Below are 24,785 nucleotides of genomic sequence, written 5' to 3'. Positions count from 1 at the left end.
CAGCTGGCTTCTATTACCCAAAAGTGGATGGCAAAGTTTAAGATTTACAATAATCTCTAGCTCCAGCCTAAAAAGAGTTCCATGTATAATAACTCATGGCCATTATATTGTCATGTTCACAGCCACTGGTAATGTAATGCAGTCCATTCTCTGAGAGATGGTTGCAATTGTGGCTGTGGAAAGTAGCAGATTTTAGCATGAACACCATTATTGAAGCTCAGAATATTCTTACTGAAACATTGACATTTCATGTATTTTTCTTCTCTTAAGTTTAAGTGCAAAAAATGCTCCTTGAGTATCTTAGGGTCAAAAGGATCAAATGGTTTGAGGAAGAAGCAGGAAATGGTGCTGAGTTGGATGATCAGCAATGATCATAATGAATAGTGAAGCAGCCTTAAAGGGCCAAATGGCCTACTCATGCTCCTATTTTCTATGTTTCTATCTGAGCAGTTGGGTCTACCTGAGAGTCAACCCTCTTTCCAGCAGCCTGTCCTGCTCTGCTTTATGTTATGGCCTCTATTCATTCTCCAAATAATGCAGGATTTCAAGGGAAATCTCCTCTGGAAACTATTGGCTTATTTAGAATCCTTGAAGTCAGCAAAAACTCTTTCAAACCTGTCAGACCATTACTTGTAAACAATTGAAGTAACAAACGTTACCAGGTATGGGAGGTTTGAGTTATAAAGAAAGGCTGGATAAGCTGGGATTTTTTTCACTGGAGTGTAGAGGGTTGAGAGGCAATCTGAAAGAAGATTATAAGATAATGAGAGGTATAGTTAGAGTTAATGGTAATTGTCTTATTCCTTGAATGGGGGATTGCCAGACCAGGAGGCACATCTCTGAGGAGAGAGATTTAAAAAAGACATAAGAGGCAAATTTTTTACACCGAGGGTGGTTTGCATGTGGAATAAACTTCCTGAGAAAGTGATAGGTATGGGAACAATTACAACATTTAAAAGACATTTGGATAGATACATGAATAGGAAAGGTTTGGAGGGATATGGACCAGGAGCAGGCTGGAAGGACTAGTTTAGTTTGGGATTATGTTGAGCATGGACTGGTTGACCCAAAGAATCTGTTTCCATGTTGTATGACTCTATAAGTGAAGGCAACAAACACTTATAGAATCATAGCAACAACCCAAAGGAATCAATCACAAGCGATGCCTATTTGCAGGTGATGATTTCTTCAAATGGCACTGGTTGGATATCCTTCCCACTGTCAAATACACTTGCAGCCTGTGTGAGGTTAAAAAAGGTGTTGACTGGAGTATAATGTACCAAAATGTTACAGCTGCTGTTAAGTCAGTATTGCACACTGAGTGATTTCATAATAGGCCTACTCACTGTGCTTCTGACGAATGTTCATTGTGTGCTCACCAACACTTACATCAACATAGTGTCTGACAAGAAACACCTCACAAGAAAAAGGATGACTGGTGTTACTTTGGAGCTCTGAGGGTACTCCAAAGAAGAGGTCAATTAAATAATTCAAAGAAGAAGATTTATTCACGTCCTCAATAAAGTGAAATCATGCTGAAGTTCTTTGAGATAGGAATTAAATATTTGATTTAAAGAAAATTGAAGAGCAGGAATAGGCAAGGTAGCTTGGGATGTATTTGTAGAATAAAGACCCTGATTCTGGTGTAACGTGTTTGGTAATGACAGGTCAGTGAGAAAGGCTAAAATCAGGCACGACCAGAAAAATACTTTACATTTTATAAAATAAAGATACTATTTGCACTAATGGCATTTAATCATTCTTATTTGTATAGTTGAGCATATGGAAATCATATTGACTGCCCAAAGGAGAAATAGGGGTGGCAAGATGGCTCAGTTGTTAGCACTGCTGCCTCACAGCACTAGGGACACAGGTTAGATTCCAGTCTTGGGTGACTGTCTGTGTGGAGTTTGAACATTCTCCCCTTGTCTGCGTGGGTTTCCTCCGAGTGTTCCAGTTTCCTCCTACAATCCAAAGATGTGCAGGTTAGGTGAATTGGCTAATCTGAATTGCCCATAGTGTTCAGGGATGTGTAGCTTAGGTGCATTTGTCAGGGGAAATGTAAAGCAATAGGGTAGGGGATCAGGTCTAGGGGGAGTACTCTTCAGAGGGTTGATGTGGACTTGATGGGCCAAATGGCCTGTTGCCACACTGTAGGGCTTCTATGAAAGTTTGTTATAGGTTCTATGTTGATAAAAAGATGTTAAGGAAACTTGGATGTTTTGAAAATTTGTGTGGAGAACATCTACTGGGTAACATTTGTAGGTTGAAGGGTGTAATTACTAGTTTCTTCCTATGATTTCAAGATTTTTGACTTGTATTGGCAGTTTGAATTTGTATGGTGAGGTTCATATGAAATACTTTATATGGAAGGAAATTTTAAAAATGCCATAATGCAACCCTTGTCATTCAATGGCAAAAAGATGAAAGAACGACATTTAAAAAACTGTTGTATGAAAAGTAGAATCTCATGCAAAAAATAAATCCAATTCTAAAGTCAGTGGTATAATGCCCATCTGATCTTTCTTCTCATTTTTTTTTGTCACAGTAGCGCTGGTTTCAGTTACCTGTAAAACAAAAGTATTGTTATAATTCACAGAAAACTGAGAAAACGAAACTCTAATTTTCCTAGCAAGATTTCATTTCACCAAACACTGTGTTTGTTTCTTTTTTGAAGGTTTCTTGATTAAAGATCTATTCAATCCAGTTCATATGTCACCCTTTTCCATAAATGTACATGACCTTATACATGAGAGCATTATTAAGAATTTATATGTTGATGAATGTTGGGGATGTCTTTATATACCAGCATAAATCATTATTAGGATTGGGTTTTACTTGAAGCATTAATAACTTTCAAAAGTAGGTATTTGGACATGTCTCGATAATTTGTGTGAGTGAGCTTCAAGTTCCAAAATGGGCATTAGGGAATTGACAGGTTGTCATATACAATGACCAATTTTATTTTCCTTGAAAAAGACTTAACTGTATGTATATCAGGCAGTTAATCCATTTGTGTCCATTTTGTGCCCTGAAGTTGAATCTGACTCTCACCTCATTACTGCTTATGTTTAACTATTTTGATCTATGTATGTTAACAATCAAACAGTTCACTATCTGTGTGAATGCTGCCACAAAATGTTAATGTAAAGAATGAAAAGAGCATATGCATTGAAAATTGTGTGGAAAAATGTACAATATTACTATAAATACATAAGTGGCCCTCATGGTAATTTGCTGTATATCCTGTACCATCTGAATTTTTAATATCAAGAAAGTCAGATGAATTGCCCTATTTATCAGAACAGAAGGCAAAAAAGTAGAAATCTGTAGAAACAACATTCTTCAGAATCAGAAATCACTCGCATTAACCATTAGAAATTTATAAAACTCTATTATGTCAGATACTGCATGAAGTAAAACATAGATATTGAAAATTGAATAGCTATCTCCATATTTAACAATTTAATATCCTTAACGAAAAGCCCAAGACTATTTCTGGTAAATTAACATTGGAAGATTGAGAAGATAACTGCAAATTTGACCTCTGTTATCTCAGACTTTGATCATTTGCTGCATAGGATTATATTGTAAGAGAGGCAGACTTAGCTGTTGCAGAACAAGGAAATCAGGGACTTTATTTCACATATTTAGAAGCTAAATCTCACTGACACACATGAAATAAATTGAGCAAAAAGTGCAGTTTGAGACTGAGTTCAGCAAGGCAGACTGCTTCAATCTGGGAATTTAAGGGAGAGAATTTTGGGCAATGAGGGAGGACTTGTGTTTGGGCTTTTTACACAAAAGAGATGGTCCAAGAGAAGGAGTTGATGGCAGTGAGACCTGGCAGCTGAACCCAAGAGGCAGTAAGTTGGCATGCAGGTAGGTAATTAGTGAGTTCTGCATTTTGCCTACTCCTATAAACTGAATTTGTAGTTTAAACCAGTGGTGAGGATATATAAATATTACAAAGTTATTGTTTAACTTCTTAAACACCATCAGATAATTATCAACAATGATTGTGATATTCTAAGCTTGAAACCGATGTTGAATGCAAACAAAACAAATAGCATGACAGATGATGTGTGCAGCTGCAGCATGTGAGAGCTCTGGGCACGAATGTGATCCAAACCTGCAGATGGAGGAACTTCCTCTCTGAAGTGATGAGCTGTATTCTTAGCTTTGGATACTGATGGATCAGGGAGGCATTTTACCTGAACACTTTGTTCTGGGGGCAGTCACACCCATAATCGTGATGATTGGGCCACGGTCAGAGACAAGAGGGTTTCATGCTAGGGGAGACAGGTATGGTGATTAAAAAGTTAGTATTGGAGGAATTCCAAGTTTTAGTTGTCCAATTGAGTTAAAGTTCTTTAGTTTGTATGGATGGGAGCAAGAAATGCAGGGAGGATAGCCACATTAGCCATAGCACTGTATTTCAGGGGATCATTCAAACAACAAGGAGGAAGCAAAACAAAAAAGTACTTTTAGTATGGGAGACTATGGTTGGGGAATAGACATTGTTCTCCATATCCCAGAATGACAATTAAAACCTACATCATGTCTGTAGTGACAGGGTTCAGGACATTACGTCAGGTATGGAGTGGAGGAGAAGGTCCCAGTTGTCATGGTTGGGACCTATATGGATACCTATAACAGAAAAAGAAAGAGTTTCTGCTAATGGAAGATGAGCAGTTAGGAAGGAAATCTTTAAAAAAAAATTGCAAAAGTAATAATTTCAGGATTACTATTCAAATCAGGAACAAATGTGCATTGAAATTCATTCACGTGACTACAGCTAAAGAACTTGCTTTTACATGCTATTGGGTCCTCAAGATAATTCCCAAGACTGATCCACAAAAAGTGGAATACAATCATAGTTGTTATGTAGGATGTATATCAATATCCTGCAATAAGCAGATAAAGATGGAAGATTTTGCATTGGCAACATTCATGCCACCCAAATGCCAGACAATGACCATCTCCAGTAAAAGACAATCTAACCACTGCCCCTTGACATGAATCCTCCACTATCAGCATTATCATTGACCAGAAGCTGAACTAGACTTGCCACATAAACACAATGGCTGAAAGAGCAGGTCAGAGGCTCGGAATTCTATGGCAAGGAATTGACTCGTCAAAGCCTGTTCATCATCTAGACAGCAAAAATCAGGAGTCTGATGGAACATTAGCCACTTGCCTGACTGGATGCAGTTCCAACCACACTCGAGAAGCTTGACATCAGAACAAGTCAGCAGCTTGATTGGCATCAAGCTTCCACACCCTCCACCATCGACTGACACTCGGTAGCAGCCGTGTATACTATGTACAAGATGCACTGCAGAAATTCACCAAAGATCTTCAGACAGCACCTTCCAAATCCATGACCACTTCCATCTAGAAGGACAAGGGTGGTAGATACATGGGAACAACACCACCTGCAAGTTCTCCGCCAAGCCATTCACCATCCTACATATTGCCATTTCCTCACAGTTGCTGGACCAAATTCTGGAATTTTCTCTCTCTAAGGGCATTGTGGGTCAGTCTATCGCACATGGATTACAGCAGTTCAAGAAGGCAGCTCACTACCACCTTCTCAAGGGCAACTAGAGACCAGCAACAAATGCTGGCCCAGCCTGTGACACCCACATCCCAGGAGTGAATATAAAACAAAATTGTTAATCTGATGGTTTTGACGGCATTGGGAAGGTAACATGGGAAACAGTATTGAGTCATAGAGTCATAGAGACATACAGCATGGATACAGATTCGTCTATGCTGACCAGATATCTGAAATCAAACTAGTCATAGTTACCAGTATTAACCCTTCCTATTCATATACCCATCCAGATGCCTTTTAAATGTTTCAATTGTACCAGCCTCCACCACTTCCTCTGGCAGCTCATTCCATATGTGCACCACCCTCTGTGTGAAAAAAGTTGCCCCTTAGGTTTCTTTTAAATCTTTCTCAACAGGAAAGTGGTGACTAAGCCTAATGTCATATCTGACAAGTAAAACCTTCACCAATGCAGCGCTCTCAATGTACGCCAGCAGAGATTATGCACATGTCCTGTTTTGAATCTCAAACCTAGGAGTGACAGAAGTAATTATTCTGCCAGCTGGGATAAGTGGCACGGAGCTAAATTGATCTATAGATCCTTGTTCTCAAAGTACTTTACCACCAAGGCTTAATCGGACATTTCCTAATGGTTTTGAATAGTAAAGCCGCTAATTTGGAAAACCTAGATGGATTTAAATATTCATTTAAGACTATCCAGTGCATGATCAAATGAGAGAGGATTTTTAAACATAGCTTCACCATTTTTCTTTTACATCACAGTCCACATTTAAGACAACACCTCCCCAAAGAGGGTTCCAACAAAAGATGCTGAACGAAAAGCTATCAAACACTAAAAAGCTTTCCATAAACTGAAGCACTCACCTTCTTGTTGGCTGTCTCCCTCTATGTCTTGTGTCAGTCAGAACCTGATTTATAATCTCAGCTCCTGTTTTTGATCCTGCAGCAATGTTCTCATTACAAACCTGCATCAGAGATCTGAAGTTAGCATTAAAGGGAGAGACCTGCCGTAGATATTTTCTTTGCCAAGGATTGGGGATAATGTAGCAAACAGTTAATAGAAAAACATGATTTGGTGCTGTTCCTAGTATATTGAGGAACTATTTTGCTTGGATACAAATTGGAAAGATAGCATAACCTCTGTTTTAATCTCAACTACAGATGTGTATTTCAAACCTTGTGCATCAGTACATGATTTGTGGTAAATCAAAGGTTCTACAGATATTGAAAATTTGGCTTCAATATTTATATGATTCATTTTTATGATGCACTGGTAAGTGGTAATGTAACTAGACTAGCAATCCAGAGACGCAGATTAAAACCTGTGTACATGAGTTCAAATCTCAATCTGCCAGCTAGCGGAATTTAAATTTAATGAATACATTTGACCTGGATGTGTAAGGCTCCAACAACACTCAAGAAGGTTCACATCATCTATGACAAATCAACTTGCTTAAATTGGCACACAATTCAGCATTCACTCCCTTCACCATTGATACTGGCAGCAAGATGTACCATTTGCACAATGCACTGTAGCATTATAGTAAGACTCCTGCTATAGCACCTTGCAAATGTCAAAATGCTACCACCCAAAAGGACAAGGGCAGAATATGCATGTCTGCAGCTTGCGCCACTCTGATATCATCACTCTGTCCAGATCATCAGTGGAAAGAACGGAGATGAACAGGCTGGGTGAATTGCATTTATAATCTGATAGATATTTTGATTATAGCCACATTCTTGAATGAACAATTGCTGTTGTCCTTAACAGTTCCAAAGTAGGCTCACTGCAATCCAAAAAAAGAGAGAAAAATGTGGCAGAGGATGAAACATATAAATATGGAAAAAAGGTAAAATCATGCTCTGAAACTTCAAATACATCAATGTCTCACGCATTGTCAAACTAAGATGGATGGTTTTGTTATAACTAAGGAAAATCTGTAAATCAAAGACAGACTGATAGACCATGAGAAAATTCTCAGCATGTTTAAGGATGATCAAACATTGCTTTGATATCAAAAGTACCTGGCCTCTGAAATTTACTTTTTACATCCGTTCCACTGAAGTTCACATGAATAGTCAATTAATCAGTTGAGCTTTGATCTCAACATAGATCATGTTGTTTTGATTAAAGTACTAAACCGAAACCAAGGGAGGATTGTCTAATTTATTTGAACAGTTGGCATTATTTCATAGAAAGTGCTTGAAGAACTAGGTAGATATGAGTGAGAAAGTTGCCCAGATTGAAGCTCAAATAATTTATAGGTGCCTCAATCTCATGACAGCAGTATTAAATTCTGGAAGTAAACCCCACTCCAAGGCTTGAGTACAAAGATTGAAAACCATATTCCTGGATTGTACTGTGTATGACGGTGTTGCAGAGGATAAGGTGCCAAAGCAAGGCCCCATTCTGGTAGCTCAGGTTTTAAGGACCATTCAAAAAATGGTCCTTTTCCAGTATTCCAGTACATATTCTCCCCAAATGACAGTTAGACACAAATTACTTAGTCATTCATCTCACTTACATTTATGGGACTCTGCATGTACAAATTGGCTCCTATATTTGCCAAAACCACAATTGCAACCGCGCAATTTACTTAATTATTTGTGAAGGATTTTAAAATGCTTCTGAGATGACATGAACAAACAATTTTCATTCATTCTTTCCACTCACACTATGAAACAAAGTCATCCTGTGACAAGCACTACATGACCCCTGAAATACGTCTGGCGGGGCGGGGGATGATTAGTGGAGGTGCATTTTTCTTGTCTTCCTATTAAAAACAAAAACTGATTTAACAAAGTCTGCCCCTGCACTACACTGCTGATGCCCTAAACAATCAGAGAATGGCACTTCCATTGCTCAAGGCCAGGAAGTATTGTCCTTGAGAGTTTGTGCAAAATAAAACAGAAATTTACAACACAATCTGAAAAAAAAAGAAAAACCAAGTTTTCCAAATAAAGAACACAGTTAGAAAGAACTTAAAATACACATCAAAACAAAGTCGCAACGTGTTTCCTGACAAGATACATTATCCAGAGAAATTATACCTTTACATCACATCTTCATTTTCTACTTAACTAACACTCCCCAGTTTCTTTCTTTTGAATCATGGAATCTTCTGACATGAATATTAATAGATCTGAGCGTTTAAGTTTTATCAACTTTTAATAGACTGCAGATTTCTAACCAAAGTCTTCTTGTTTGAAAGTTGCATAAACTAAACCTTTCTACTGAGGTGACTACTTCCCCTGAACTATTCTGTGTACCTCCAAGGAGAGAAACTTAAAATTGCTTTTGCCCTTTGTCAGATCTCCATCAAACTACCCTACAAATAATTGATTTCAAAATTTCTAAAACCAAATCAATCCTTGATTATTCAGATCTGAAAACAAACTGATTGCCTTCAAAGCTCATTTTACCTGTCATAGACTCCACAGTATAGAAATCTGGTTCCATTAATATTCCAGGGGTTCATAGTCCCCTGCTCCCTGCTGCGTATTAGATTAGATCATTGTTCCTGAAAGACTGTCTGAGGTAGGTTTTTAAAAATCACCACAGAAGTAATCAACACCAATATGACACTATATTAAAGTCTAAACTTGAACAAGAAGGAAACTGACACCAGAGTGAACCTGCATAGTACTGCCTTTGCTGTTTGAATTCATGTATCGCTGGACACCAGAGTGTGTCTGGGAAAATGAACAAACACTGAAATTCACAATTGATCTTGGAGGAACTGTTTGGGCGAAGTTCACAGCACAGAATCAGATAAGTTAATTGTTTTAAGTAGCCTACAGAAAGTCTGCAGTAGTGAGTAGAGTGGGTTCTTTCTTGATTATATGTTTTTTGAGTTATGTCTCTTGATTAAACTTAAAATATAGGCCATAACTATTAATCTAACCTGGGGCAGTGTTTTGTAGAGGAATAAGATGGTGTTATTTTCTGAATCTGTAGATTGCGAAGGAGCAAAAATGGCCGTTAGTAGAGTTATATGTGCTTCTTGTCAGATGTGGGAGGTTAAAGAGAATTGAAGGGTTACTGCGGATTATAACTACAATAAATGCTGTTGGTTACGAATCTTATCAGATCGAATGGATCCATTGGAGAGACAGTTAGAAGCACTGAGAAATTTGCAACAGCAATAGTATGTGATGGATAGCAGTTATAGGAAGGGGGGAAAGTATCAGATACAGTCACGTAGATGGGTTAACACCAGGAAAGGTAGGCACCTAGTGCAGGTGTATTCTGTGGCTATACCCATTTCAAACAAGTATCCTATTTTGGAAAATGTAGGGGGTGATGGATTCTCAGGGGAACATAGCACGAACAGCCACGTTTCTGGTATTGAGACTGGCTCTAATGCAACGAGGAGTTCCAAGAGATCAATTGTGTTAGGGGATTCTCTAGTCCAACGTACAGACAGCCACTTCTGTGGCCAGCGGCGAAAAATCAGAATAGTGTGTTGACTCCTTGGTGCCAGGATCAAGGATGTCTCAGAGAGGGTGCAGAATGCTATCACAGGGGATAGGGGCCAGCAAGAGGTCATTGTCCACATTGAAACCAATGACATCGGAAGGGAAAAGGTTGAGACTCTGAAGGGTGATTACAGAGAGTTAGGCAGGAATTTAAAAAGATCCTTGAGAGTAGTAATATCTGGAATATCCCCAGTGCTACGCGCTAGTGAGGGTAGGAACAGGAGGATAGAGCAGATGAATGCATGGGTGAGGAGCTGGTATATGGGAGAAGGATTCACATTTTGAATCATTGGAATCTCTTTTGGGGTAAAGGTGACTTGTACAAGAAGGATGGATTGCACATAAAGTGGAAGAGGACGAACATACTGGCAGGAGATTTGCTGGACCTGCTTGGGAGGATTTAAACTAGTAAGGTAGGTGGTGGGCAGGGAAATAGTGAGGAAAGAGATCAATCTGAAACTGGTACAGTTGAGAACAGAAGCGAGTCAAACAGATAGGGCAGGTAGGGACAAAGCAGAGAACAAGGTAGAGCTAATAAACTAAACTGCATTTATTTCAATGCAAGGGGCCTAACAGGGAAGGCAGATGAACTCAGGGCATGGTTAGGAACATGGGACTGGGATATCATAGCAATTACAAAAACATGGCTCAGGGATGGGCAACAGGCAGCTTAATGTTCCAGGATACAAATGCTACAGGAAGGATGGAAAGGGAGACAAGTGAGGAGGGGGAATAGCGTTTTTGTTAAAGGATAGCATTACAGTTGTGCTGAGGGAGGATATTCCCGGAAATATATCCGGGGAACTGAGAGATAAGAAAGGGATGGTCACCTTATTGGGTTTGTATTATAGACCCCGTAATAGTCAGATGGAAATTGAGAAACAAACTTGTCAGGAGATCTCAGCTATCTGTAAGAATAATAGGGTGGTTATTGTAGGGGATTTTAACTTTCCAAACATCGACTGGGACTGCCATAGTGTTAAGGGTTTAGATGGAGAGGAATTTGTTAAGTGTGTACAAGAAAATTTTCTGATTCAGTATGTGGATGTACCTACTGGAGAAGGTGCAAAACTTGACCAACTCTTGGCAAATAAGGCAGGGCAGATGACTGAGGTGTCAGCGGGGGAGCACTTTGGGGCCAGCGACCACAATTCTATTAGATTTAAAATAATGATGGAAAAGGATCGACCAGATGTAAAAGTTGAAGTTCTAAATTGGAGAAAGGCCAATTTTGATGGTATTAGGCAAGAACTTTCAAAAGCTGACTGGGGGCAGATGTTCGCAGTTAATGGGACAACTGGAAAATGGGAAGCCTTCAGAAATGAGATATCGAGAATCCAGAGAACGTCTTTTCCTGTCAGGGTGAAAGGAAAGGCTGGTAGGTATAGGGAATGCTGGATGACTAAAGAAATTGAGGGTTTGGTTAAGAATATGAAGGAAGCATATGTCAGGTATAGACAGGATAGATCGAGTGAATCCTTAGAGTATAAAGGCAGGAGGAATATACTTAAGAGAGCAATCAGGAGGGCAAAAAGGGGACATGAGATAGCTTTGGCAAATAAAATTAAGGAGAATCCAAAGGGTTTTTACAAATACATTAAGGACAAAAGGGTAACTAAGGAGAAAATAGGACCCCTCAAAGATCAGCAAGGCGGCCTTTGTGTGGAGCCGCAGAAAATGGGGGAGATACTAAATGAGTATTTTGCATCAGTATGTACTGTGGAAAAGGATATGGAAGGATTTGTGGGCGGCACGGTGGCACAGTGGTTAGCACTGCTGCCTCGCAGCGCCGGAGACCCGGGTTCACTTCCCATCTCAGGCGACTGACTGTGTGGAGTTTGCACATTCTCTCCGTGTCTGCGTGGGTTTCCTCCGGGTGCTCCGGTTTCCTCCCACAGTCCAAAGATGTGCAGGTCAGGTGAATTTGCCATGCTAAATTGCCCGTAGTGTTAGGTAAGGGGTAGATGTAGATGTAGGGGTATGGGTGGGTTACGCTTCGGCGGGGCGGTGTGGACTTGTTGAGCCGAAGGGCCTGTTTCCACACTGTAAGTAATCTAATCTAATCTAATCTAATATAGAATGTAGGGAAATAGATGGTGACATCTTGCAAAATGTCCATATTACAGAGGAGGAAGCGCTGGATGTTTTGACACGGATAAAGGTGGATAAATCAGGTGTACCCTAGAACTCTATGGGAAGCTAGAGAAGTGATTGCTGGGCCTCTTGCTGAGATATTTGTATCATCGAAAATCACGGGTGAGGTGCTGGAAGACTGAAGGTTGTCTAACGTGGTTCCACTGTTTAAGAAGGGTGGTAAGGACAAGCCAGGGAACTATAGACCGGTGAGCCTGACCTTGGTGGTGGGCAGGTTGTTGGAGGGAATCCTGAGGGACAGGCTGGACATGTATTTGGAAAGGCAAGGACTGATTAGGGATGCTCAACATGGCTTTGTGCGTGGGAAATCATTTCTCACAAACACGATTGAGATTTTTGAAGAAGTAACAAAGAAGATTGGTGAAGGCAGAGTGGTAGATATGATCTATATGGGCTTCAGTAAGGCACTCAATAAGGTTCGCCATGGGAGACTGGTTAGCAAGGTTAGATCTCACGGAATACAGGGAGAACAAACCATTTGGATACAGAACTGGCTCAAAGGCAGAGGGTGGTGGTGAAGGGTTGTTTTTCAGACTGGAAGCCTGTGACCAGTGGAGTGCCACAAGGATCGGTGCTGGGTCCTCTACTTTTTTTCATTTACATAAATGATTTTGATGTGAGCATAAGAGGTGCAGTTGGGTAGTTTGCAGATGACACCAAAATTGGAGGTGTCGTGGACAGCAAAGAAGGTTACCTCAGATTACAACAGATTGACCAGTTGGGCCAATGGGCTGAGAAATGGCAGATGGAGTTTAATTCAGATAAATGCGAGGTGCTGCATTTTGGGAAAGCAAATCTTAGCAGGACTTATACACTTAATGGGAAGGTCCTAGGGAGTGTTGCTGAACAAAGAGACCTTGGAGTGCAGGTTCATAGCTCCTTGAAAGTAGAGTTGCAGGTAGATAGGATAGTGAAGAAGGTGTTTGGTATGCTTTCCTTTATTGGTCAGAGTATTGAGTACAGGAGTTGGGAGATCATGTTGCGGCTGTACAGGACATTGGTTAGGCCACTGTTGGAGTATTGCATGTAATTCTGGCCTCTTTCCTATTGGAAAGATGTTGTGAAACTTGAAAGGGTTCAGAAAAGATTTGCAAGGATGTTGCCAGTTTGGAGTATTTGATCCATAGGGAGAGGCTGAACAGGCTGGGGCTGTTTTCCCTGGAGCGTTGGAAGCTGAGGGTGACCTTATAGAGGTGTACAAAATTGTGAGAGGCTTGGATAGGATTTTCCCTGGGGTGGGGGAGTCCAGAACTAGAGAGCATAGGTTTAGGGTGAGAGGGGAAAGATGTAAAAGAGACAACTTTTTCACACAGAGGGTGGTACATATATGGAATGAGCTGCCAGAGGAAGTGGTGGAGGCTGGTACAATTTCAACATTTAAGAGGCATTTGGATGGGTATATGAATAGGAAGAGCATGGAGGGATATGTGCCGGGTGCTGGCAGGTGGGACTAGGCAGGTGGTTGGCATGGACTGAAGGTTCTGTTTCCCTGATGTACATCTCTATGACTCTATCACTCTATAAGTAAACCACACAACAATCATTTCACAGTTCTCAAAACAATTGAGCTAGCAATTACTGTTCTCTAACACCCTTTAAAGTCATAGAGTCACAGAGATTTGCAGCACAGAAAAAGGCCCTTTGGCCCATTGCATCTGTACCGATCAAAAACAACCACTTAATTATTCTAATGCCATTTTCTAGTATTGACCCAAAATCCTGTATACCTTGGCATCATAAGTGTATACCTGAATACTTCATAAATGTTGTGGAGTTTCTACCTTTACCACCTTTCATAGGCAGTGTGTTCGCTCCCTCCCCCTACCACTCACTGTGTGATAAAAACTTTTCCTCACATCCCTTCTAAACATCTTGCCCCTTATCTCAAATGTATGTCCCTTCGTTCCCTCCACCAAGCAGAAAAGTTTCTTCCTGTCCACTGCAGGATTTGTGCAGTTGTGGCAACAATCTTTCATCTTTATATTCTAGCCCAGTGAGTATAAAAGATTAAATTTTTTTCAACTTTTTGGTTTATTTTACATTGACCATTATATTTTAACAGTCTTTGTGGATAAGTTCACAAATGTCTTCACATTTTCATTATTACTGGCTTCTTAAATGGAAATTACCTTCAATGGTTTTGGTCCAAAATGGATGATCTCTCACACACCTGCACTATTTGACACTGTTTGGAACAGTCATTTAATCCATTAACAGCTTATGTTTGTATCATCTGTAAATTTGGATGTATGGCTATTATGTTATCTAAGTTATTAAAAGTGAATAGTTGAGGCCCAGCTCAGAGCCTCGTAGAGCATCACATGATTCCAATCTTGTTTCCAATTTCAGTACATTATGTCTATTATGTCCCCTCTCTGTACTCCAACCAGCTTTGCTTTCAATTCCATTATTTTTTTGTTAATTGGCTCTAATTTTGAACCTCACTGTCAGCTGAAACTATATATAAGTTGTGACATTAGGCATTCCTTTCTTTATTATATTTTGCTGTCTCCTAAAAAAAATCAATTAGGCTAGTTAGATATGACCTAACCTTTACAAATCCATGTTGGTTCTCTAATCAGCTCAAAAATATCTAAGTGCTCAGCCACTTTGTCCTTAATTATAAATTCATTAACTTCACCTCAAACAGATGTATACAATTTACTGGTTCTTTCCTGATTTTCTTAAATAATGAAGTTACATTTGGAATTTTCCAAACAAATTTTCCAATTCCTGAATCACAAAAGAGCATCATTTATCCTAGCCCTGAAACAAAATAACAAAAAAACGTTAAAATTGGAGCAGAGTAATGAAGAAATATGGTAAAAGTATGTATGAGGGCTTCATGAATTTAGAAAAAAAATCAGTTTCAGAAATCATGCATAATTTTCTCAGCAAATATACAGGAAAAAAATTGGCCATTCTTAGCCATGCAGCACTAAGACGATGTTTTAACAAACCAACATATAAAATGAATCTTTTAACATGGGGTACAACAGGGAACATCTTACTATCTCATGTCTGACTTCACTCACCTTGATCTTTGGTATGAGTCATGCCAACATTGATACTCCTCATTTCCGATCAAAGATCACAGTGGAAAAGTACAAGGGCATTCGTTAAAGACAGGATCAGATTTGTACAGTGCCTTACATCAGGAATTCTCGTGAACGGTCACTTCACAGCCTTATAGTTGTACAAATGGCCACTTTGTATGGAACAAGTTTTACCATGTGATTAATGGTGTTGTAGTATAAATGAATACATTATGTATTTTTAAGATATATATTCATAGAATCATAGAATCCCTACTGCATGTAAGCAGGCCATTTGAGATCAAGTCCACACTGACCCTCTGAAGAGCATCCTACCCACATCCACATCCTCCACCCTATACCTGTAACCCTGCATTTCCCATGGTCAATCCACCTTACCTGCATACCTTTGAACTGTGGGAGGAAACCCATGCAGAATTTGTTGAAATATTACTAGGTTTACAGTGAACAAATCATACAGCTCTTTTATAAGCTCAAATGCAATGCATTTACTTGGGAAAAATGCTATAGGCAGGTTAGAGACTTACTGCTCAGAGCTTCATGTTCTAGTCTAGTTCACAACACGTTTGCTTAATTAATGATGAATTATTAATTAGAAAGCTATGTTTACATTATTTATACAAGGGGAAATGTACACAAGAAACTCCATAGGAAGGAAACAAGTGAAGAGAAGGAACTGATTAGGAAGAACATTAGCAGTCATTCAGGCTTTTTCAAACTGTCTTCATCAACAGAATACTCATTCATATTACTGCCTCTTGATAAGAAATATCTTAAATTTTCTTATGCTGATATGTGAAACAGAAGAACAAGAATTAATTCTCAACAGTGATTATTATGCAGATGACAGCACTTGGCATATATCAATATTTCAGCAGGTACCAAATAATGGAGAGAGAATAAAACAGATGGTATTGAATAACATCTGGTTGAATCTCAACAGCTTGTTACCTTGACTTTGGAATTCTTTCAAGATAACTAATATTGTTTTCCAGGAAAAAGAAAGGTATGAATTATTCACAGAGTTGCCAATTAGACATGACTGGGTTAAAAGAACTTGTAATTTATTACTCAAGTTATGTTTCTGTTAAATAATTATATATCTTGTCTTACTTCAAGTATTTCATTTTCCATTTCTTGTCATTTTAATGTTTTTGTGTTCTGTGGAGACCTGCATTTCCACTGGAAAATCGCAGGTCAGGCACTATTTTTAAAGTGCCCAAGGTCTTTGAATCACTTCTTTAGAGTTGTAGAGTCACAAACTCGTACAGCACAGAAACAGACCCTTTGGTCCAACTTGTCCATGCTGACCAGGTATTGTAAACCGAACTAGTCCCATTTGCCTGCATTTGGCCCCTATCACTCTAAGTCTTTCCTGTTCATGTACCTGTCCAAATATCTTTGAAATGTTGTAACTATACTGACATCTATCACTCTCACTGGCAGTTTGTTCCAATTATGCACCACCGTCTGTGTGAAAGTGTTGCCCCTCAGGTCCCTTTTAAATCATCTCCCCTCACTTTAAACTTATGCTGTCTAGTTTTGAACTCCCTCTCCTTGGGAAAAGACCTTGGCTATTCACCTCGTCTATGCCTGTAATGATTTTATAAACCTCTATAAGGTAACCCCTCAGCGTCCAAAAATCCAGAGAGAAAAGTCCAAGTCTATTTAGCCTCTCCTTATAACTCAAACTCTTCAGTCTTGGTAATATCCTTTGTAAATCTTTTCTGCATGCTTTCCAGTTTAATAACATCCTTCCTATAGTAGGGTGACCAGAATTCTAAGCAGTATTCCAAAAGTAGCCTCACTAATATCTCATACAGCCACAACATGATGTCTCAAAGTGTAGATTGATGCTCTGATAACTGAAGGCAAGTGTGTCAAATGCCTTCTTGATCACACTGTATACTAAGAAAACAAAAACAGCATGCTTTAAAGTGAACTAGTCATTATAAAATCTCAAATATCTCTTTTTCCTAAATGTGTCCCTAATAGATACATGGAAAACCATGAAAATGACAGACATCCTTATTGATGCAGGCTACATTTAAGTAGCAGCTACTGAGGTTGTATATCACTTAAAGCAATCCTAGAATTTAGTCTGATATACATTGTGGAACTGATTCAAAATATAGTCAGTCAACTCCTTTGAAACTTGGCAGCTAACTTCACTCTGATGTGATACTGAGTTATGGATTATAGATTTGGAACACATTTTTAGTTATGGGTTAGCCCATTTCTGGTACCAGCAATAACATTAGCAAATTTGCTGATGATACAAAGCTGGGTGGCAGGGTGAAATGTGATGAGAATGTTAGGAGATTACAGGGTGACCTGGACAAGTTAGATGAGTGGGCAGATGCATGACAATGTGGATAAATGTATGATTATCCACTTTGGTGGCAAGAACAGGAAGGCAGATTACTACCTCAATGGAATCAATTTAGGTAAAGGGGCAGTACAGAGAGATCTGGGTGTTCTTGTACATCAGTCGATGAAGGCAAGCATGCAGGTACAGCAGGTAGTGAAGAAGGCTAATAGCATGCTGGCCTTCATAACAAGAGGAATTGAGTATCGAAGCAAAGAGGTGCTTCTGCAGCTGTACAGGGCCCTGGTGAGACCACACCTGGAGTACTGTGTGCAGTTCTGGTCTCCAAATTTGAGGAAAGACTTTCTGGCTATTGAGGGAGTGCAGCGTAGGTTCACGAGGTCAATTCCTGGAATGGCGGGATTACCTTACACTGAAAGACTGAAGTGACTGGGCTTGTATACCCTTGAGTTTAGAAGACTGAGAGGGGATCTAATTGAGACATATAAGATTATGAAAGGATTGGACACTCTGGCAGCAGGAATCATGTTTCCACTGATGGGTGAGTGCCGAACCAGAGGATACAGCTTAAAAATACGGGGTAGACCATTTAGGACAGAGATGAGGAGAAACTTCTTCACCCAGAAAGTGGTGGCTGTGTGGAATGCTCTGCCCCAGAGGGCAGTGGAGGCCCAGTCTCTGGATTCAGTTAAGAAAGAGTTGGATAGAGCTCTCAAAGATAGTGGAATCAAGGGTTATGGAGATAAAGCAGGAAGAGGATACTGATTAGGAATGATCAGCCATGATCATATTGAATGGCGGTGCAGGCTCAAAGGGCTGAATGGCCTAATCCTGCACCTATTGTCTATTGTCTATTGGAGAATTGCATTTGGAGTGTGAGAATCGGCTTTCACATCATTCTGTTAATTAAGGTATGTATCAGCCAGATCCTCAATTTCTTGATGAGTGGCCACTATTGACAAATCCATTTATGTGGATGCCAGATGAGCAGAGAATCAAGCTCCAACTCCACTTTGACATTCTTACTTAAGTAGCTTTGAGTTCATAAATGAAAAATGACCATTTGAGTAAATTACTGATGGGGATGAAGGTGTTTGGCATGCCTTCCTTCATTTGTCAATGCATTGAGTATAGAAGTTGGAACATCATGTTGAGGCTGGACAGGATATTGTTGAAGTCACTTTTAGAATACTGTATACATTTTGATCTCCCTGCTATAGGAAAAATGTTGTTAAACTTGAAAGGCTTCTGAAAATATTTATAAGGATGTTGTTGGGGACTGGAGGGTTTGAGCTATAGGGAGAGCATGAATAGGCTGGGCTATTTTCTCCTGAGTGTCAGAAGCCGAGGGGTGACCTTATAGAGGTTTATAAAATCATAAGGGGCATGGATAGGGTGTATAGGCAGGGCCTTTTCTCCTGGGGTAAAGGAGACCAAAACTAGAGGACATATGTTTAAGATGTGAGTGTACAGATTTAAAAAGGGGCCTCACTCAGAAAGTGGTGCTTGTAGGGAATAAACTGCCAGAGGAGGTAATGGAGGCAGGCACAATTACAACATTGACTTGCATCTAGATTGGTACATGAATGGGAAGGTTTTAGAGGGATATGGGTTAAATGCTAGCTAATGAGACTAGGTTAGATTGGGATGGCTGGTTGGCATGGACAACTTGGACTCAAGGATCCATTTTATGCTGTATGACTCTATGACTCCATAATTATTAAAATTTACCCCAGGAAGATTCAGGGAAACTGGCCTGGATTGCCATACTTGAAAGTGGAAGTCATAAGAACATAAGAACATAACATCTAGGAGCAGAAGTAGACCGTCCGGCCCTTCGAGCCTGCCCCGCCACTCAATAAGATCATGACTGATCTTTTCGTGGACCTCAATCCTCTTATGTGTGCTCTCACTGTATCCCTTAATGCCTTTATTGTTCAAAAAAAAATCTACCTCTGCTCATAGCTCAGTCCACCTGCCTCAGGAGAAAATGCCAGGAGAAACAATATTTTCAGTTGGGGGTAATGGGATGTCTGGCAGGGTGGTAGGTTCATGTTGCAGTTGGACCAGTTGTAAAAAGTTCAGAGACAGCCACATGTGTTCCTGGGTGCCAGGTTAGGTGGTGCAAAAGAACCCTGTTTCTTCAGTGCTCTGAGATTTGTTCTACTTATAATGAGAATAAGTAAACCTCACTTGTTTTATTTGGCCACACACACACGTACTCCCCATGCCAACCCACTTCTAACTGCCCCAAATGCTCTTTATACCTCCTGTGCTAGTCCGTGGCATTTTAAATGCCATATGCTATAAAGAACCAATGAGCCATATAATGACAATAGGGTATGTCAAAAGCGCTTTCATTGATAACTTTCCACTTTCTGAAAACAAATCAATAACTCCAATTAAAAAAAGCCAATCATCCAATCCCTCAACTATCAACAGCAGAAACTGAAAGCACTTGAAACTCCTTTATTTTGTGTAAAGAAACCTTGTGCAATTGACAGAAGAGATCAGGAAGCTAGATCTGTCAATCATGCAATGTTTCCCCAAAGGCTTAACTTTTTCAACACTGTAATGGATGTATAGGCTCTCAGCCAGAAATGCTGAGGCTTGGCTGAGTGCCCAGACATTCATTAGACTGTTGAAACACCTGGCCCAGCTCCATGACAATTGAGGAAGATTAGAACATGCCTGCCTGCACCAGGCCAGACACGTAGTGTGTAGCCAGCATCCTTCATAGGCCCTGGGTGAAAATCAAAATGTCCAGGAATAGGATTATAAATCCTAGAATTGTGTCCCAACTGCAATTTTCACCTCTCCATGGAGTCTCCATAACTCCAAGAAAGTCGTGTGCTTTCTTCTCATGAACATAATTCAAAATAAAATATACACTATTTGCCACATCAGTCTTTGAAGTCAAGTAACTTTGTCTAACCTTCTACTCAGACCATACCAACCTGACGTCACACACCTATTCATACCTTTGTCAACAGGATCATATGAAACTCAATTCTCGTCCTGCACATGCTGCTCCACCAGAGATGGGCAAATATTGAATCTGTAAAATATTGCTCAGATTCAAATAAGAATGTAACTATCCAACAAGTCAAGGGAGGAGTTAACTGAGTATTGCATCTGTTCCACAATATGTGGGGTATAAAATGTTGGCTTTCTCCATGTAATATACAACTCTCATTGCAGCTATTTAGATGTAGCCCATATCTGGTAAGAATATCACTCATTTGCTAATGCAGTTCATATTTTCATCACAAATATCACTAAAGCTCTCCTCCACTCCACCCCCCCCCCCCCCCCCCCCAACCTCGACCATGCTTCACAAGTGTTATCATACCTACAAACACCCACATGCAACCAGAATACAAGGCAAAGAATAAGGTAATTATGGGAAATGCTACTCAGAAGATGGAACATAGCATTGCAATGTTTTGGGTGACTTTTTTTTTGCATTATTTGAATATTCAAATCCTACACAGCAAATGCAAAAGTTCTTAATACAACCCTTATCTGTAAAATTCGACAGCATTTGCATTTGTTCCCAAGCGACTGTTCTGTGTTGAGTAACCAGGTCAGAAGTCACATGGCACCAGGTTATAGTTTAACAGATTAATTTGAAATCACAAGGTTTTGGAGTGCTGTTCCTTTACCAGGTGCACCTAATGAAGGTGCAATGCTCTTAAAGCTTGTGATTTCAAATAAACTTGTTGGACTATAATCTGGTATCGTGTGACTTCTGGCTTTGTCCACCCCAGTCCAACTCCAGCACCTACATATTCAGTAACCAGATGGTCAATCATGTTTTTAATACCTCTTTTTCTGTCTGTTTTGAGCATTTGCATCTTTTGGAATTTGGTAAAAACAATGACTGCAGATGCTGGAAACCAGATTCTGGATTAGTGGTGCTGGAAGAGCACAGCAGTTCAGGCAGCATCCAAGGAGCAGCGAAATCGACGTTTCGGGCAAAAGCCCTTTATCAGGAATAAAGGCAGAGAGCCTGAAGCGTGGAGAGATAAGCTAGAGGAGGGTGGGGGTGGGGAGAAAGTAGCATAGAGTACAATGGGTGAGTGGGGGAGGGGATGAAGTTGATAGGTCAGGGAGGAGAGGGTGGAGTGGATAGGTGGAAAAGGAGATAGCCAGGTAGGACAAGTCCGGACAAGTCATGGGGACAGTGCTGAGCTGGAAGTTTGGAACTAGGGTGCGGTGGGGGAAGGGGAAATGAGGAAGCTGTTGAAGTCCACATTGATGCCCTGGTGTTGAAGTGTTCCGAGGCGGAAGATGAGGCATTCTTCCTCCAGGCGTCTGGTGGTGAGGGAGTGGTGGTGAAGGAGGCCCAGGACCTCCATGTCCTCAGCAGAGTGGGAGGGGGAGTTGAAATGTTGGGCCACAGGGCGGTGTGGTTGATTGGTGCGGGTGTCTCGGAGATGTTCCCTAAAGCGCTCTGCTAGGAGGCGCCCGGTCTCCCCAATGTAGAGGAGACCGCATCGGGAGCAACGGATACAATAAATGATATTAGTGGATGTGCAAGTAAAACTTTGATGGATGTGGAAGGCTCCTTTAGGGCCTTGGATAGAGGTGAGGGAGGAGGTGTGGGCGCAGGTTTTACAGTTCCTGCGGTGGCAGGGGAAAGTGCCAGGATTGGAGGGTGGGTTGTAGGGGGGTGTGGACCTGACCAGGTAGTCATGGAGGGAATGGTCTTTGTGGAAGCAGAAAGGGGTGAGGAGGGAAATATATCCCTGGTGGTGGGGTCTTTTTGGAGGTGGCGGAAATGTCGGCGGATGATGTGGTTTATGCGAAGGTTGGTAGGGTGGAAGGCGAGCACCAGGGGCGTTCTGTCCTTGTTACGGTTGGAGGGGTGGGGTCTGAGGGCGGAGGTGTGGGATGTTGACGAGATGCGTTGGAGGGCATCTTTAACCACGTGGGAAGGGAAATTGCGGTCTCTAAAGAAGGAGGCCATCTGGTGTGTTCTGTGGTGGAACTGGTCCCCCTGGGAGCAGATACAGCGGGGGTGGAGGAATTGGGAATACGGGATGGCATTTTTGCAAGAGGTGGCGTGGGAAGAGGTGTAATCCAGGTAGCTGTGGGAGTCGGTGGGTTTGTAAAAAATGTCAGTGTCAAGTCGGTCGTCATTAATGGAGATGGAGAGGTCCAGGAAGGGGAGGGAGGTGTCAGAGATGGTCCAGGTAAATTTAAGGTCAGGGTGGAATGTGTTGGTGAAGTTGATGAATTGCTGAACCTCCTCGCGGGAGCACGAGGTGGCGCCAATGCAGTCATCAATGTAGCGGAGGAAGAGGTGGGGAGTGGTGCCAGTGTAATTACGGAAGATCAACTATTCTACGTAGCCAACAAAGAGACAGGCATAGCTGGGGCCCATACGTGTGCCCATGGCTACCCCTTTGGTTTGGAGGAAGTGGGAGGATTCAAAGGAGAAATTGTTAAGGGTGAGGACCAGTTCGGCCAAATGAATGAGAGTGTCAGTGGAAGGGTACTGTTGGGGACGTCTGGAGAGGGAAAAACGGAGGGCTTGGAGGCCCTGGTCATGGCGGATGGAGGTGTAGAGGGATTGGATATCCATGATGAAGATGAGGCATTGGGGGCCAGGGAAACGGAAGTCTTGGAGGAGGTGGAGGGTCGTGGGTGGTGTCTCGAACGTATGTGGGAGTTCCTGGACTAGGGGGGATAGGACAATGTTGAGGTAGGTAGAGATGAGTTCAGTGGAGCAGGAGCATGCTGAGACAATGGGTCGGCCAGGGTGGTCAGGCTTGTGGATCTTGGGAAGGAGGTAGAACCGGGCAGTGCGGGATTCCCGGACTATGAGGTTGGAAGCTGTGTGTGGGAGATCTCCTGAGGTGATGAGGTTCTGTATGGTCTGGGAGATGATGGTTTGGTGATGGGGGGGTGGGGTCATGGTCGAGGGGGCAGTAGGAAGAGGTGTCATCGAGTTGGCATTTGGCTTCAGCAGTGTAGAGGTCTGTGCGCCAGACTACCACTGCGCCCCCTTTATCCGCTGGCTGCATGGTGAGGTTGCACCCCCACCCTCCTCTAGCTTATCTCTCCACGCTTCAGGCTCACTGCCTTTATTCCTGATGAAGGGCTTTTGCCCGAAACATCGATTTCGCTGCTCCTTGGATGCTGCCTGAACTGCTGTGCTCTTCCAGCGCCACTAATCCAGAATCTTTTGGAATTTGGACTGGAACTTGGCCAATAATTACCATTTTCAAAGTCCATGAATTTGCTAGCTATAAGGGTATTTCCGATGTGAGTACAGTTGGTATTGATTGAATTTCCAGTCTCTATAGTTTCTAGAAATATGCAAATTGATAATTCAAATTTTAATTTCTTTTCAGTCAGGTAACAGCAACCTGTTGGCTTAATTTTGAAACCTCTATATCTGGTATTATGATAAATAATGTGAATGAGAACATTTGCATTTGCCAACATTGTCTTTTTTTTTAAACTTTGTAGATCACTTTTCATTATTTGCCTTAATTTGTTCAGTTGATACATGTTTCACTGTATTGTGTTTCAATGAATAACTGTTCCAACTAATCAGGATTTAGTTTGCATACAGTGAAGCTTCCTCCTCCCCTATCTCACACAAACAAAATCAAACTTTTAGTTACTACAGCATGAAACAAAGTTTTATTCACTTAATGACCAATTTTGCACAAGATGAAATTTGAAAAACCTGTGTCTGTGCTCTGGTAGTCGAGGAGTAAAGTGCATCTTTATTTAGTGACCGATTTTGCTGTTCCCTATCTAATTAAGCAACCCTCCCCCAATTCACAGAATTGTTAGTTCAAGCTCATGTTATGCAAGTCACTGGCAACACTTTATGCTGTGTCCTTTTGACCATGTGCTAAAATGGAATTATTTACGTCTCATGCATATTTCTTGCTTAAGCTACCAAAAATGGCAAACTGCGCAGTAGCATGCTAAAGGCACTAATACTATAGGGTGATTCACGACTGATAGAAAGAGTTGACTGTTCTGAACAGTGTTTCTTTGCAAATATACATGGAAAGTTTTATATTCTTTCCTCTCAGCACTATGGTAGGAAGCAATTACAGAAGTGACCAAAGGATTGCAGTAATAGGTGGCAGTTAATCTGATTTCACATGCCTTTCCAGTGAGTAATTCACCTCCATCTGCAGGTGTCTGGTATAGCTGAGGG

At 41.0% G+C, this 24,785-nt stretch overlaps 1 protein-coding gene across 3 annotated transcripts in view; it reads left to right on the top strand.

Annotated features, from left to right (window-relative positions):
- Nucleotides 1-24,785, top strand: part of kcnb1 (potassium voltage-gated channel, Shab-related subfamily, member 1) — a 368,666-nt gene that overhangs the window by 32,005 nt on the left and 311,876 nt on the right. The window contains exon 1 of one of the 3 annotated variants that reach the window (XM_072556638.1): nt 3,862-3,882. The exons of the other annotated variants lie outside the window; for them this stretch is intronic. Within the exon in view, the coding sequence (XP_072412739.1) occupies nt 3,877-3,882 (6 nt within the window). The 5' untranslated portion in view covers nt 3,862-3,876. Of the gene's footprint in view, nt 1-3,861; nt 3,883-24,785 lie in introns of those variants that run through there. 3 annotated transcript variants of the gene reach the window in all.

Source organism: Chiloscyllium punctatum, chromosome 37 (assembly GCF_047496795.1).
Source record: "Chiloscyllium punctatum isolate Juve2018m chromosome 37, sChiPun1.3, whole genome shotgun sequence".
In the NCBI taxonomy this organism is placed as follows: domain Eukaryota; kingdom Metazoa; phylum Chordata; class Chondrichthyes; order Orectolobiformes; family Hemiscylliidae; genus Chiloscyllium; species Chiloscyllium punctatum.
This window is presented reverse-complemented; position numbering and strand designations above follow the sequence as displayed.